The following is a 15196-nucleotide window of genomic DNA, read 5'->3' on the forward strand; positions in this document are numbered from 1 at the left end:
GAAAAACCTGGCTTTCTCTGTCCTCAAGTGTTAGATGTGTTTCTGTTCAGTATTAACTCTAAAATTTCATTTCTGTTTTTAATAAAGACATTGCAACACAAACAAAAGAAACTATTCACAGGTGAGTAATTGTGTTCCAAGAGATAGATGTGGAATAGAACATGGTAAGCATTACTACAATTAATTAGCTTGATACATAAAATTAGTTTCAAGTTTTGGGAAAGTCCTAAACAATTGGTTTAATTTCTCTTTTGATGCCATCTGACATCAAGATTCCAGCTGTGCCTACAGAAGTGTTTAAACCTAAAAATACCTCGAGAAGCATGTGGTGTATGTGCCAGTGTGCTCATCCATATGCATGTTTTACACAGTTAATGTGCAGATGTGTAACTCTGCCTCCATTATGCCATGTTTGGCTCTGATCTCATGAGAAGAGAATTAGCCTGCTCCTTGAACAACCTGAGGAACTTAAATCTCAGTCTGGTTCATACCTATTCATATTGACAAACTGACCTTCTCTGTCATGCAGGGTTTCACATCTCCATACCCTGATTAATGCTTTGCTGCTCTCTGATATAAATACATCTCCTGGCTGTAGATTAACTGTACAAAAGACACAAAATCCTGCACTTCAGAATCAGCTGCTTTCAGATTTCAGCCTTAAGTACAAGATGCGTACTTGGAATTCTGCAGGTACCAAATGGATACATTTTGTCAATCTAACATCTATTATAGCAGTTTTTAAGCAGCTTTCTGTGATTAGAGTAGCTGTAGGTCATTTTCTGCCTGATTTGGTATTTTGGGATTCTTAGTGGTAGTCAATGTTTGTCTGTCCATTTGCATTGTAAGAATGGTATGTGGTCTTCAAAGTAGACTAAATCAGAACATTATTGTGAGAAATTGTTTCTGGGAGATGTGTTAGTTTTTCTAGTATGGAGACCATTCTAATCCTTGTGAAGAGGACAGGAGGAGAGTTTACAGTGGAAAGGTATTTTCTTCAGTCCAGGTGTGAAGTAATTGAACTGTGTACAGTATGAATACAAGCTCATCAGATAAAGCACTCCAGAATCTGATTACACATGCAAAAAAGGCTTGTTCAGACTGCTGTGGCATAGAAAAGACACCTAGCAGAAGGACAGGACATGTCTTCTGATAGAAAACTTTAGTCCTAGGAAAAAGTAGTTTGAGGTGGTTACTCCACTAGCACATGATAGATCTAGGAAAATAAGTGCTTAGTAAGAGATCTGTTACCTGCAGCATGCTGAGCTTCCAAGCATTGGTACATTCCATCTTACCCTCTTGTAGTCATCTCTGCTTGAGGCATGTTGCTGGTATGTCTTTTGAATAATGCTTGGATAAATCTCTTCATCCTGCTCCTCTTCTCTGCTTTTAAAAACCTGACAAAGTCTGTCATCTTTGTTTGGGATCCTTAAATGTTTGGAGTCTCTCTGACTTTTAAATTTCTGTAAAAGTAACCCAGTCCTTTACCTGCATAGACTGATGTAAGGGAGCAAGAATAGCTTAAATAATACTATCTCTTAGCATTGGAACTGTTCACACTACTTTGATTCCTTTGTCAAATTCTGTCAGTCTGCCAACAGCTACCCAATAAATCCAACAGAACCAAAAGATCAGAGTGCCATTGTATTTGTGATGGATATTTTCTCATGGGTTGTACCAAGCATGGTTGTGGACATTTGGGGAGAAATTATTTCCCAAGTACTTTGATCATTTGCAGTAATACAGCAGTCTAACTGCTGTTCCAAACTTAATCATTTTTTGTATAATACAAGTGAAACTGGATCAACAGGGCTTCTAAGGTAACATGATGATCTTATATGTATGCTCCATTCATAGAGTGTTGTACCAATGCTTGGGAAACACGCTTTGACTCCAGTTTTGCAAACAATTGTAGATGTACCTAACATCTCTGATTATTCAGCAGGTCTTTTTTCCTGCTGCGTAACTGATCTGAAATTTGTGGACTGGGGGACTGGTTTGTCACAACTTATTGTGGCTTCTGGAGTTCTAGAGCAGTTAACAGGCAGAGCAAGTATTGTGGGTGTCATGAAGAAGCTTTGTAGGAGGATTTGTGTGGTTGCAGGGAACTGAGGACAGTGACCACCATATAATTCTGGAGTTTTGGTCTCTTGTGTACGCCTGAGAAGTGTTTGTGTCTGGCTCAGTACTGAGTTTGTCAAAGACAGCAGTTGTTCCTTGAGGTTCACTTTCCAAACTGTGGCCTATTACCACTTCTCTCTCACATACTTTTTGATCAGTGCTTTTTATTCAAACTATATTTGAAGTGGTTACTTTAGATTGATGTTTTTTTCTCTTGAAAAATTCCCTTTAACATAGTACCATGTAAGTTTCACAGGGAGTCTGAATTTTTCAGGTCTTGGTGAAGGTTTGTGTAAAACAAGAAAGTTTGAAATTGAGAGAATTTTATGCAATACAAGAAATTTGATACACGTCAGCCATGAAGTTTTGTTTTTCTAGAAAGCATTCAGAATAGAAGAGGGGAAGTTGCTCTGACTTTTAAAATTTATTGACAAATAATGTGTTTCTGAACTACATTAGAATAGAACTTAATCCACTGCCTTGGTTTATCTATTTCATAGCTTTTTGTCTTAAACACCTCTAATATTTATTTTAACTGGTTTAGATGCAATGTGTGACCCCACTGTAAGTGCAGGACTTGGGTTTGAAAATACTCCCTATGGCAACTGTTCTTTATTTGGAAAATAGAGACAACTTATTTTCTTTTAGCTATTATTTTAACAGGGTTGTTGCTAGTATCAAATATACAAAATTTTCTTTTTCATTTCAATGGTACCAATGTCACATACTCTCTTTTTTTATCCTGACATTTGCAAACCCAGTTCTTATGTGTACATCTACTCCCCACAGTTGTAGTGAGAATCACTCATTTTTAGTGCTCTTAATCTAAGTTGTTGTTGTTGTCATTCCTGACTTTTGTGCTTTTTTTGCAAAGCATTTATGAGTACTGATTCACTTATGAAAATGTGAGGAGTACTTTAGTTTACTTGTGATGAAGTTTCAGGGAAGGGAAAGGAAGAGAAGATTCTTCGGATACTTAGAAAGCACCTACTAGTTAACTTATTTGCTGTGTGGAGGTATAATTATCAGAAATATAAGGAGAAATCTGCCTGTAGCTTTTTTATTGTGTGGAGGAGGCACAGGGAGGTAGGGTGAAGGATATGTGAAACTGTGTCAGCTGATTGGAATGCACCCTGTTGTTACTGTCAGTGTGGTGTGACATGGGTGAGTCTCCCCGCTGTCCTCAGATGCAGAAAGCATCCTGCAGAGGTGAGCAGGCTGGCACAAGTCAGCTCAGTGTGCCCACACAGCTGTCAGCAGAATTAGCATATTGGGATGCCTGAGCTCTCTGCCATCTGAAAGCAGCTGGATGGAATGGGTTCAGACACCAGGATTCAGGAGTAGTAGAAGTTAGTAGGGAAGACAGAAAGAATGGATGAGGGAAAAGGAGTATGAATTGTGAGTAAAAAAAGGAGGCAGCAAAGTATCTAACCATGCTGACAGGTATTAGTGAGCAGTAGAACCTGTAGAACCTGTGTTATAGGTATTTTTAAAAGGCATTTGTACTATAGAAGTGTCAGTTGGTAGCATTGCTGTGTGAGAATACCAGGCTGATCAACGTCAGTCAGGCTTCAGGCTTAAGCAAGTAATCTTAAAAACCATGCTGGTACATAGTCCTGTTCACTTGGCAGTTTCCATGCTAAGCTGCTTTTTTTGAACCAGGCAATCTTGCCTCACACTCTTGCTCATCCCACTCATTTCTGGTATTCTCTGGCCACTCTGGGAGCCCAAGGATTTGGGTAATAGAAATATAGCAAGACTGTGAATAAAACATTTTGCAGGATTTGCAGACTCTTGGAGTACAAACTCACTTATATTTGCAGGGAGCACCTTGAATTGGTAGTCTGTCTGTCTGCTTAAAATCTCAAACAGCATAAAGCTACTTATTTGGGTTTTTCAGGCAGATTTGGTTCCACTTGAATCTCATGAATTGCCTATTTAATTGTCTTTTATGTTGACTGAAAATAAAAGCTGGTGATGTGTGGTCAAGACAATGCTGATCCAAGAGTGAAGTTATGGGGAAATAATAGGGTGTTTTTCTTTATTGGCTTTGTGTATAATTGAAAGGATTACAGCACTAATAAAATGTAACTTAGGGAGTAGGAATTCAGTGCTACTCTGGTGGGGAGTGCTAAGCGTGCTGAAGGAGGCTTAGATATGGAAATAGCTGCTCTATGTAAATATAAGATGCCTTGAGAATCCTGGCATTAGTCCTGTGGCCAAAGCTCTAGTTTATCTGTGAGGTAGGATAACACCTCATTAGAGCTCAATTAAGGTGCTGTGAGGCGTATCTTCTGATCTTACTCATCAGAGTGTAATAAAAGTAAAAGATCTTTTTGTGCCCTTCCTAAAAGAAGATTAAATTAGTTTGAGAACCTCTGTTACCAAAACTTTTATCTTAGCAAGAAAAAAAAACCTGTTCATAGTAATTGCCACATCATGGCTGTAGTATTGCTGTAAAATTGCAGAAATTAAACATTATAATGGAAAACTGTAAATTAAGTCATTCTGACCAGGCCTTAAATTAGTGGGCAACATGATTTGGCTTTCCTCTTTAATCCTAAGAGAATCCTACAGCTTTTTCTCAGGCTTCATGTTTCTGCAGGCAAGTGTGTGTATGTATTTGTTCTGTCATTTTAAAATGTCATCATCCTTCACGCCCTATTATTAATAACAGCTGTTTTTCTCTACGTTTATTGAGTTGTCATTTTGTTGGAAAATTATGGAAAGGGAAGTCAGGAAGAGATTCTATTGGCACATTGCTCAGCTTTCAGATTCTGGGTCCATACCACACATTTCTGAAGCAGTGGCACATGCTGTGAAAAGACAATGCACTGTGGTGGCAGTGCTGCTTTTGTAAAATAAAATTGCTGCATTTTGTACTCCGAGAGAGATCTTTATTGTAAATATTCTACGTGTGGACTCTCACAAAAGAGGGAAGTGAGACACAAAATAGGGCCTATCTTCTTCTTGCAATATTGAGCCACAAATAATCTGCTAAGCACCAAGTGCTATCATGCAAGATGTTTTTCTCCTGAATTGCCAATCAAATTAATTTCTATTAGTCATCTGAGTTTGAGTACTGAACATGGAATGCATTTTTCCCAAACAACATTCTCTTCAGAACAGAAGCTAGAGCTACAAATTTTATGAGTGCTGAAATATCCGTGGCAATATTTCAATTTTCCACTCTTCATTGCTGAAATTCCAGTGCTGGAACTCAGATGTATAGTACTGTTCAGTCAGTAGAAAAAGATTTTTTCAGGATCTCAACAGAAATATATGTTACAATTTTGTTCTTTAAAATATGCTGTATTGTCAGCATGTTGCAGTGGCATTTGACATGACTGTGAATCCTGTAATACACACTTCTATTTCTTTGGTTATTTATTTGTTTGTTTATTTATTTTCCCCCTGCAGTTCAGATGGAGAAAATGGAACTGATGAAAAAAGAAAGGCTGGAAAATCACCCACTGTGTCACTGCAGACCCCTACCAGTGAAATGGAGTATTTTGATGACAGGAGAAAAGTTGATGTTGCTAGGTAATGTCAGAAATGTCAATTTTCTTCTAGTACAATAATTAGAATGGCTGCAACTCACTTAGAAAACTAGACTGAGTGGCAATATTTATCAGATATCCTAGTGGAGGTTGGCTTGCTACACTATGCAAGTGAATTGGAATCCAGGCACTTTCCTTGGTTGCTCTGTTACCCCCTGCAAGCAGTCACAATAGAATTTAGACTCTGAGCTGGTTTAGTTCCTGTGTTCAAGGAGAAAATATATTGCACTGTTTGATGCCACTGCTGGTTTCATTCCTTTCATAATCAATTTGACAGGCAGTCAAACTGAGCTGCAGTTTTAGTCCTGGCCTGTTTCCAGAACATGCAGGAATATTGATTGTCCACAGTAAACCTATGATGTAAGTTTTAATTTTGGACTCTGTGCTGTATATTGCATCAGGTTTTTGTTATGTCCCGCAAAGACACTAATTCTTCTTTTGTTGGAGAACTGGAATGTATTTTAAGTGCTTCTAAAACATGCTAAAATCCCACGCCAACTCAATAGTCAGTGCAAAAGTTTGTGTTGAACCTGACCCTGTTCTTTTGGTCACAGACAAATATGTTTTAAAACACCACTTAATTTCATGAAGCATCTCTGAAGAAAAGGTATTTGTAGGAATATGCTATCACTCTTTTTTTTTCCAAATGTTGCAGTCTTACTTCTCATATCCTGTTGCTGACTATTTGAGTGAAGGATAAACATAAGATTTTTGTCAGGTTTACTATTTGTTTCAGTTTGACCTGTACTTACATGAGCACACAAATACATGTACTCACATATTTTAGAGTTTTCTTCTATGAGGGCCCTCCTGAGATAAGCAGCCACTTTCTCTGCTAAGTCAGACTGCTATACCATCTCTTTCTAGTAGTGTCTCTGTAGCACTCATGGTTCCTCTTCTTCTCATTCATATGGTGCAATAATCAAAACTTTCTTAGGACTTTTATTATCCTACTGTATCTTTAGCACAACATATCTTTCAGGTCATTCAGTATGAGTCCTATGATACATTTTTTTTCTTCTGCTGTTCAGTTTGCATCTGAGGCCTTTGAAAAAGAGCTACCTGATTTTTATAGTATGTTAATATGCAATTATTCTGTGCCACATAGCTCTCAGAGAGAGTATTCTCTTCTTTCTGATTTATGAAAGTTATCCCACTTCTCTGTTTTTCTAAACAATCCATGCCAATAATTCCTCCTGTATAAAATAGGCAAAACTGATTTTTCCAGTCATCCACACAGAATTTGATGTGTACTTGGCTGGTTTTTTTTAGAGTTATTTGAGGTTATGTTTGATTTTCCAATATAAATGGTTGGAGCTGTACAATTACAGCTACCTATACAACTGGAACTCAGAATTCCATTTTATTTCCTGTAGGGCTGCTGGTTGTCTTAATGATTTCATTATGCTACACTACGTGATTCATAGCCATCCTCTGACTTGTACACCTATTTTTATTTATTGCACTTTTCAAATAAGATTTCAGCTTGTGTTGCAAGTTCATAGTTTTCTGTACACTGCCTTCCACCTCAACTACTAAGTTTTATATAATTTTATCTTGCTTTAATAAGGAGTGTGCTTGCTTAGTATTTGTGTTTCACATGTTGCACAGCAATGAAGGTGATGCTAAGCAATGTGATAATTCATTTAGCTGTAAAAATGTTTTGAATTTATTCTGTTTGCTTACCAACTAGTTGGTTATTTAAAGGAGTCTAAATTTAGTCTAAATTTAAAGGAGACTTTCATTTGACTTCCATAGTCAGCAGACTGACACAGTTTAAGAAAATATATACTCCTCTTAATCTCTGTATGATTCCTGATGAATTAGATGAGTTATCTAAAGGATTAATATGTTCCATGGGAAAGCACATCCTGTTGGTTATTTACAAGGCCAATAAACTGGGACTGGGCTTATATCAAATGCTTTAAATCTTCAGAACTAAGAGCAGCACAGATAGTCCAGTCCTGACAATCAAGAGTGATTCCAAGATTGAAAGGAAAAAACGTGCCTCAAATCAGGTAAGACAGAGACTCCATTTGTTTGCTTACATAGATTAGAAGTAAACATATAACTGCCATGACAGGACTTTGGTTTAGCAGCACTGTAGTTCATGGTTATATAAGGACACAGGTTCCTTTTTCATCAGTGTATTAGTGTCTGAGTAAAACAGAATATAGAGTTAATAACCATACATAAAATAAACCTATGATTTCTTGTAAAACAAGTGGGCAGAATGGGAGAGTGTGTGGAGGACAGGAAGTAGAGCAGGTCACTTGGTTTTCAGACTGTCTAATAAAGTCTATGTGTTTTGTTGTGGGGCTTTTTATTTTTTAGCTGAAGGCAAACGCACACTTTCATAAGCTGTTTCTAGATGTTCCCATCGATGAGCCACTGAAACAAAGTAAGTATTTAACCCCTGTGTTGTTGTTGGTTCTGGATCCTAAGATAGCATTACAACAAATGTAATGATGTACAAGAGGAGCTGCCTAAATTTTAAAAACTTTTAACTCCAGTTGCTTAGAGCTGCAGGGACTTGATCCACTTGCAATGGGCATTTTGTTGTAATCGTGGAAAATTTAAATCTCTGCGTGTTTGATATTGTTATGTTTTAGTCACCCCAAGGCAAGTATATTTGGAAATTGTAGTCCACTTTGCCATTCCTGGAGAGTAGCCTAATGCACTATTTTTTGATTCTGAATCTTCCTTAACAAAGGCAGTACTTGAGACTGATTAGCTTGAGTTTTTGCTGTGGATGATGTTTTAATATTTAAAAACACTAGTAAGAAAAGGAATGTTTAAATGCTTAAATATTTTCCTATTATCCATAGTACTTATAAGAAGGGAATTCTACACAGACACGTGTAGCAAATGTTTCTTGAAAGAAATAAAGGAAGTGTGGTTCGTGAGTGAGAAATGGTTTGCTCAATGTCTGTGAAGTAAAAGTAAAAGTATTACTTCACATGTGTTGTATCTCTGTTGGACATCTAGTTTAGACAACGGCCATAGAACTGGAAGTTCAAATACAAAATCTTTCATTAAACATTTAAGTAATTTTTACTATTAATTTTGCTCATTTCAGTTGTTGTCCTTCAAATACTTTGAGTATAAGCTTAGGTCTGTGACATTCTCTAAGCTTGACAATGTTAATCAAAACATATCATGTTAACCTAAACATATCATAGCTTTGTAAAAAGAACAAAACAGAAGCCAAATTGGCTTAGCTTGAGTTGTGATTACGTTCAAGATTATTGAATTTTGTTTCAGACTTTACCTTTTGTTTCAGGCTTTACCTGTGCTCTGCAGAAAGAAATTCTGTATCAAGGAAAGTTATTCCTTTCTGAAAACTGGATTTGCTTCCATTCCAAGGTTTTTGGTAAAGACACTAAGGTTAGTAAAATGTTTATATATAGAATGGTAATGCTGTTCTTAACAATTTGTTCATCACCAGAAGTTCAAATTATTGTGCAAGGTTATACTTTCAAGTTTTATTGAATACAGTCGCTATAAGTGATGTTTGGAATGCAGTCTAGAACTGAGCACTATTGTTATTAGAGATTGTATCTCTTGTGTAAAGACTTCATGTCTGAAAGAAACAGATGAAGGGAAAGGGTCTGACCAGCAGTAGTGAGGGCATTGTCAAACCCACGTAATACAAATTGAAAAAATGTTTGTCTTGAGGTGAGTACTTAAACGAGGAGGGGAGGAGGAGGAGCAGGAGGAGCAGAAGGAATGAAGGCTGAAAAGTATTAAGGGCTCCAAGGCTGTAGTTAGGGCACTGAAGAGAAGGACCAAGCATATTAAGGAAGTCAGAGGAAAATCTATGACTGGTTTCTGACTTGAGTAGCAAAGCTCTCTGAAGGATTCTTCTTGCAGTCCCATTTTGCATAACAGAGAACTGCATAAGAAAACAAGTTGGCATGGTTTTTACTTGTGAGCCCAGTATGCAGATTGGAAATGAGATGTGAGCTGTTGGGAAGATCATAAAGTAGTCTTTCTTGGTGATCCACCTAAAGCTTAGGACCCCTGTGGTGGATTATATGCATACAATAAAATATAAAAGGCTTGAATCTGTCAATTTGGAGCTTTGGAGTGTGCTTTGTTTACATAAACTGCTTTGGTTTTGGCCTCTTCTGGGGAAGATCGTTTTTCTTCAAGGATTTCTTTGGCTTCTTCCTTTCAGGTGCATCCTTGAACAAAGTTCCTGGTTAGATTCAGTGAATTGAATGCTGAAATCAGTTCAGGGATCGAAATTATAATTTCTCTGTGGTCAACTATTTTAATGAAATGCCATCTGTTGTTAAAGGACTTTTTATAAAGTGTAGTAGATTTAAAGAATGCTTAAAATTATTGACAGCACATAGTGACCTTGTGGGTTATTGTGTTCCACCAATTGGCCCAGGACTATTGTTGGTTTCTAGTAATGGATTCTACTAGTCAGAAGTACGTATATGTGGATGGTGTATATGTTGGTGAAAGCTGTGTGACAAAATGGAAAAAACAACTGGTTGAATACTGTCATTCAATATTAGTAACAGCTATCTCAGCAATTTTTTAAAATTTAAGCTGTTGTACTAGCAATTTTCTGTTCACCATGAGCAAATGTAACTACTTCAAACTGTGGAGGAGCTTTCTAATTTCAACTAAGCTGTAGGTATACAAGAATATGGTAGAACTTTACTGAGTAGAAAAACCTGGAAAAAAAGATGCAGAATGATGATGATATAGTACTAGGAAATTATCTTTGTCAACAGGGTCTTAAATTCAGGAATATATACATAATGACGTATGTCAGTATGAAAAGTGGAAGCATTTTACAAGATAGGCTAGAATAAACACTGTAAAATATAATTATAGCAATATTGCAAATTGCTCAGTGCTGGGTCTTATTTTTGGAAAATACTGTAGGGAAAATTAAGAGTAGAGGGGATAATCTTTATAATTTATTTACAGCTTTGTTCAGCTTTTAGAAATACCACAAAGAAAAAAGCTGGAAAATTAGGGATACAGTGAAAAATGATGTTGTGTGAGAGGAAGGATGAAATCAAGCTGGACAGGAAGTGGAACATTCTTAGCAGTGAGATACACTGACAAAGTTTCCAAGACACAAAGCTTCTATTGCTCAAAACTTGTAAAAGGATTTAAGCTTGGGGATAAAGTGTTTTTTTGTGAGAAACAGCAGATCTACACTTTCCAGTTAAATTTTTACAAGAACTCTACCTGCAGTTTTTTTTTGTACTGACAGCTTTCATGCATGTAACAGCTATGCAATTCAGGAGTTTTGAATGTGCAGTAAAGACACTCTGTGTATTCAAAAGTAAATGGCTTCTGCAGGATTGAATAGGCATTGAAAGACTTTCTTTCCAGGTAGTTCTAATTTGTCTATATATGTTGGCCTTGAGTCTTCCTTGGATTTAGACATTATTTTACCCTTTTAAATTACTTTCTATGTTGCCTGCAGGTAAACCTTTTATTCTGAAATAACTATTTTTCCAGATAAAAGTACTCCTGCTCAAAGAGTGATTCCACCCTTTCAATCTAAAGCTGTGGGAACAGTGCAATAAGCAAGTGCTGAATAGACATGTTAGTTTTGATTGTGTTAATGTTATTCATCAAAACTACACACAGTAGAATACCATTTACATCTCTGATTTAAAGTTTTTTAAGGTGAATTGTGAACTGTACCAACTCGAAAAATTGTAAAGTGCTTTCCTGTAGCTTATAGAAGGATTTCTGTTCAAACAGTATCTGGCAGTCTTGCAACCAAATTGTTATAGACAAAGATGGTTTTTTTACCTGGTACTATTTTTCATTTCATGATTTTGTGTTGCTATTCTGAACAAAAGTTAACAAGATACTGCACAGAGTAACTTCATTTTCTTCCAGTGGAATGTTTTAATTCAGTGATGCAGTTGCTAACTGAGAAATTATGGAAACTTTCAACCTTGCTTCCAAATTTCATAGGTAGTTCTGAGAGCCTGTGCCAAAGGTATTTTTAACACAATCTGGTTTTTAATCATGAATGTTATTATCCATGTTTATTAAATTATATACATATCCAGGGTTGTTATATTTGCCTAACTCACTAAACCTCTAGGCTTTTCAACTCTCTCCAACCAGGTTTTTTGACCTTTGTAAACTGGGATTTATAGAAAGAGCCCATGCAGAATATCAGAAGTGAAATACTCTAAAACTTAGCAGACATTAAGCTAATGGCATTGGATGTAAACAAAGCAGGAAGGAAAACTGAGGATTTTTAACTGTAGATGTAGACTCCCTCCTTGACACACACAAGAATCAGTTGAAGTCAGCAGGTGTGTCAGTATTGGGTCTTTGAACCTTGTTGAAGGACAAGCTGTTTACTCACCTGCTTGTTGCAAATCTGTAAGTGAGAGAAGACTTTTGTGTTCATTATTCAACCAACTTATCTTGTCTGATACATTCTGAAGTATTTGGTTTATAAATGAAGAAGCATAACTTTAAGATTGGTTTGTTTTGCTGATCTGCAGCTCACTAAGCCTGTAGTCTTGTGAGATCCATAAGGGATCAGGAAAGGAAGATACAAACAAAAACCTGAATTAGCATTTTATAAAAGCAGAAGTAAAAGTAGTTGGGTATGGTTTCAAATTATTGTTATTTCTTATTTCACATGAAATAATAGTAACCAGAAATGCAGTGGAGAAATCTTTAAATGTGAATGTTGAAGGTCTGACTTATCCCAGTAGCTGGGCTGGCCCCTCAGGAGAGAGTGTGATATAGATTTCTGTGTGAGTGTTGGGATTTGAATGCTATGTTGATCTTGTTTCAGATTAGTATACCTGTGCTGTCAGTGACACTTCTGAAGAAAACCAAAACTGCCCTTCTTGTGCCAAATGCTCTGATCATAGCAACAGTGACAGACAGGGTAAGTACTGGTAGGGACAATGGTATTTCAGTGAGTAAATAAAAAACAGAATCTCTGTTTGCCACCTGCTCTCTGTAATCTTTCATCCCCTGTTTTTCAAGAATTCATAGCACCAGAGGAACTGAAAAAGCTGAGTCAGGAGGTGCATGCAGAGAGGATTACCTGCTTTGTTGACATTTGTGTCAGTGTTCTTCCATTTACTTGTTCTCTTACCTAACCAGTCATACCTTGGACACACAAAACGCTGTTGCTTACAGTGATATTCAGGAATTGTAATTGCATCAATCAGTAGGAAATGTGATTATGCTATAAGTAGCTTCAGAAACAATGCATTTTCATTGCAAAAAATGTTTTTTGGGTGCAGGAAACAGTATATAAAAACAAGTTTGGGGTTTTGTTGTTTGGAATTTTTTTAAGGTGTAGGTAAAACAAGCATGAAAAGTGTTTTTAGAAGAAAAATCAGATCTAGATTATGCAGCAGAACATGGTAATTTTTATGTGCCTGTCCTGTGTTTGTGTGATAAACCTCAAGTCGTAGGCTTTGAAGGACTGCAGGTTTTTCCTGCCTTACTAAAGTTCTTGAAAACTGTTACTTGATCAGCAAAATCACCTGCCTAGTTTTATTTAGATGAAAGGAAGACTGTGGTTGTTTTTTGCAAACAGTCATGGAACTTTTGTTTTGCAGTACATGTTTGTCTCATTGCTCTCCAGAGACACCACCTACAAACTATTAAAATCCATCTGTAGACATCTTGACGTAAGTACTAGTGGCAATGAAGGCAGTATGTAGCTTTGTGTTCATTATTACTGCTATCCTGCTGTGAAATACTAGGCACTTTCTGCTTGTGTTCCTTGTTAACAGTGCTGCTTTTTTTCAGGATACAAGCATGGGCAACAGTCCAAATCCCTCTTCTGCAGAAAACAGCTTCAGGGCTGATCGTCCTAGAACTCTGCCCCTGGTAAATGGCTTAGAAGTTTGTTCTTTTGCTGCATGGCATCTTTCATTGCAAGTACTATTTATAATGCCTGGAGAAAGAAAGCTGAAGGAAGTAATTATATCTGTTTCTAAAATTTCCATGAGTGTCTAACAGTAGAAAATAGTTGGAACAATTACCATAATTATCTGATGACATGCAGATTATATACGTGCATATGCTTTGGATTTATTCAAGGTCTGTATGTTCTTCATATCTCTGTCTAGCAGTCAGATTTCACTGTACTGACGTAAAGTCTGCCATGAACAGTTTTTGAAGTGTTTCCAGTAGCAAACCTTCCTCTGTAAAACATTCAGTCATCTGAAAGAGCTGTGAAGGCACATGTGATGTGAGTCTGTCTATTACTGCTTGTCCTGGACTTTATGGCTTGTCTAACTTAACAGTATTATAGACAAGGCAGGAGATGAAGCTTGAGTTCTGGTGATCTTATGGAGCTTATTTTTAAAATTGATCTCAACATCTTGTTATCAGAGATTGTTCCTGGTTAAGCAGTTCTAAGGCTTTGATCTTTTGTTCAGATTCTAGAAGAAATGAGATTGTTTAGATGTAGAATGTGGCTGAGCCTTTTTGTGACTCGTTCTCTCCATCAGGATTTCAATGAAGATTATTCTGATCTGGATGGAATAGTGCAGCAGCGAAGACAAGACATGGAAGAGTCCAGCAGCACAGGCTCACAGACACCAGAGATGGAATGCTTCCAGGGTGAGTGAGGAGAATGGACTAGCTCTCAGTTTTGCTTCTGTATCCACATCTGATGCAGAATCTGAATTTTCCACAGTCCTGGAGGATTATGTGGATTTTGATGTCTTCCTCAAGGCCTCAGTACCTACATTTCTGTTGCTATAGCCCTCTGCAATCCAGACTCAGGCAATGGCTTGGTCATCAGCAGATCTAAATTGTCACTGTTGGTTCCAGTTGCTTAGCCAAGCAAGCAGAGATAGAATGTAGGAGCTGTTCATGCTTTAAAACACAAAAGAAAAATGAACAATCAAAACCCATTCTTAAGGAGTTTAATGTTACTTCTGATGTACACAAATAACATTTTGTACTGTGGTGGCTTTTGGTCATCAAGGTTATTTTTGACTTTTGTTTTTGTGGGGTTTTTTAAACGCTTATTTTATTCCTTGCAGCTATTAAGGTACTTGAAGATACTGACCAAAGTTGTTCTTTATTTACCACACTCTTTGCAATCTGTTGTCTCAATTTCTTCACTAACTAGCAGCTGTTCTGATTGAAACTCACTTCATAACTCATACTTCATAACTTCATGAGCATAGCAATACTTGTTTTGTGTAGCTCACGCTGAATGTTATTTGAAAACCTAGAATATTTTCTTGTACCATTAACATATACTAAGATATTAACTGCTAGTACTCTGGGTTCCATCTTGACTATAATTTGTATAAGAAACTTTTGAAAGATACTGTCATTTTTTATAGCAGGCTTCTGTCATGTTATTTTTTTATTAACTCTCCTTTTTTGCTCTGGGTCTTTCGTTCAGCAGAATGATGAATGAACATTGGTATTTCATATTTATTGTACATCTGTCTTTAGTTGTGTACTGCTGTTCAGTAAATTGTGGTGTCATCATACGCCACAGAAGTGCTTCTGAATAATGT

General features: G+C 36.9%; 1 protein-coding gene across 5 annotated transcripts in view; it reads left to right on the top strand.

Moving 5' to 3' along the window:
• The window catches only part of GRAMD2B (GRAM domain containing 2B), a 41608-nt gene that overhangs the window by 18794 nt on the left and 7618 nt on the right, over positions 1-15196 (top strand). For all 5 annotated transcript variants that reach the window (XM_079331594.1, XM_079331596.1, XM_079331597.1 and 2 more), the window contains exons 2-9: positions 5542-5664; positions 7618-7699; positions 8016-8082; positions 8965-9068; positions 12487-12582; positions 13268-13339; positions 13461-13541; positions 14168-14279. In XM_079331594.1, coding sequence (XP_079187720.1) covers positions 5542-5664; positions 7618-7699; positions 8016-8082; positions 8965-9068; positions 12487-12582; positions 13268-13339; positions 13461-13541; positions 14168-14279 — 737 coding nt within the window. The remainder of the gene's footprint in view (positions 1-5541; positions 5665-7617; positions 7700-8015; positions 8083-8964; positions 9069-12486; positions 12583-13267; positions 13340-13460; positions 13542-14167; positions 14280-15196) is intronic.

The sequence above is a fragment of the Erithacus rubecula genome (assembly GCF_903797595.1).
Source record: "Erithacus rubecula genome assembly, contig: SUPER_Z_unloc_5, whole genome shotgun sequence".
Classification (NCBI taxonomy): domain Eukaryota; kingdom Metazoa; phylum Chordata; class Aves; order Passeriformes; family Muscicapidae; genus Erithacus; species Erithacus rubecula.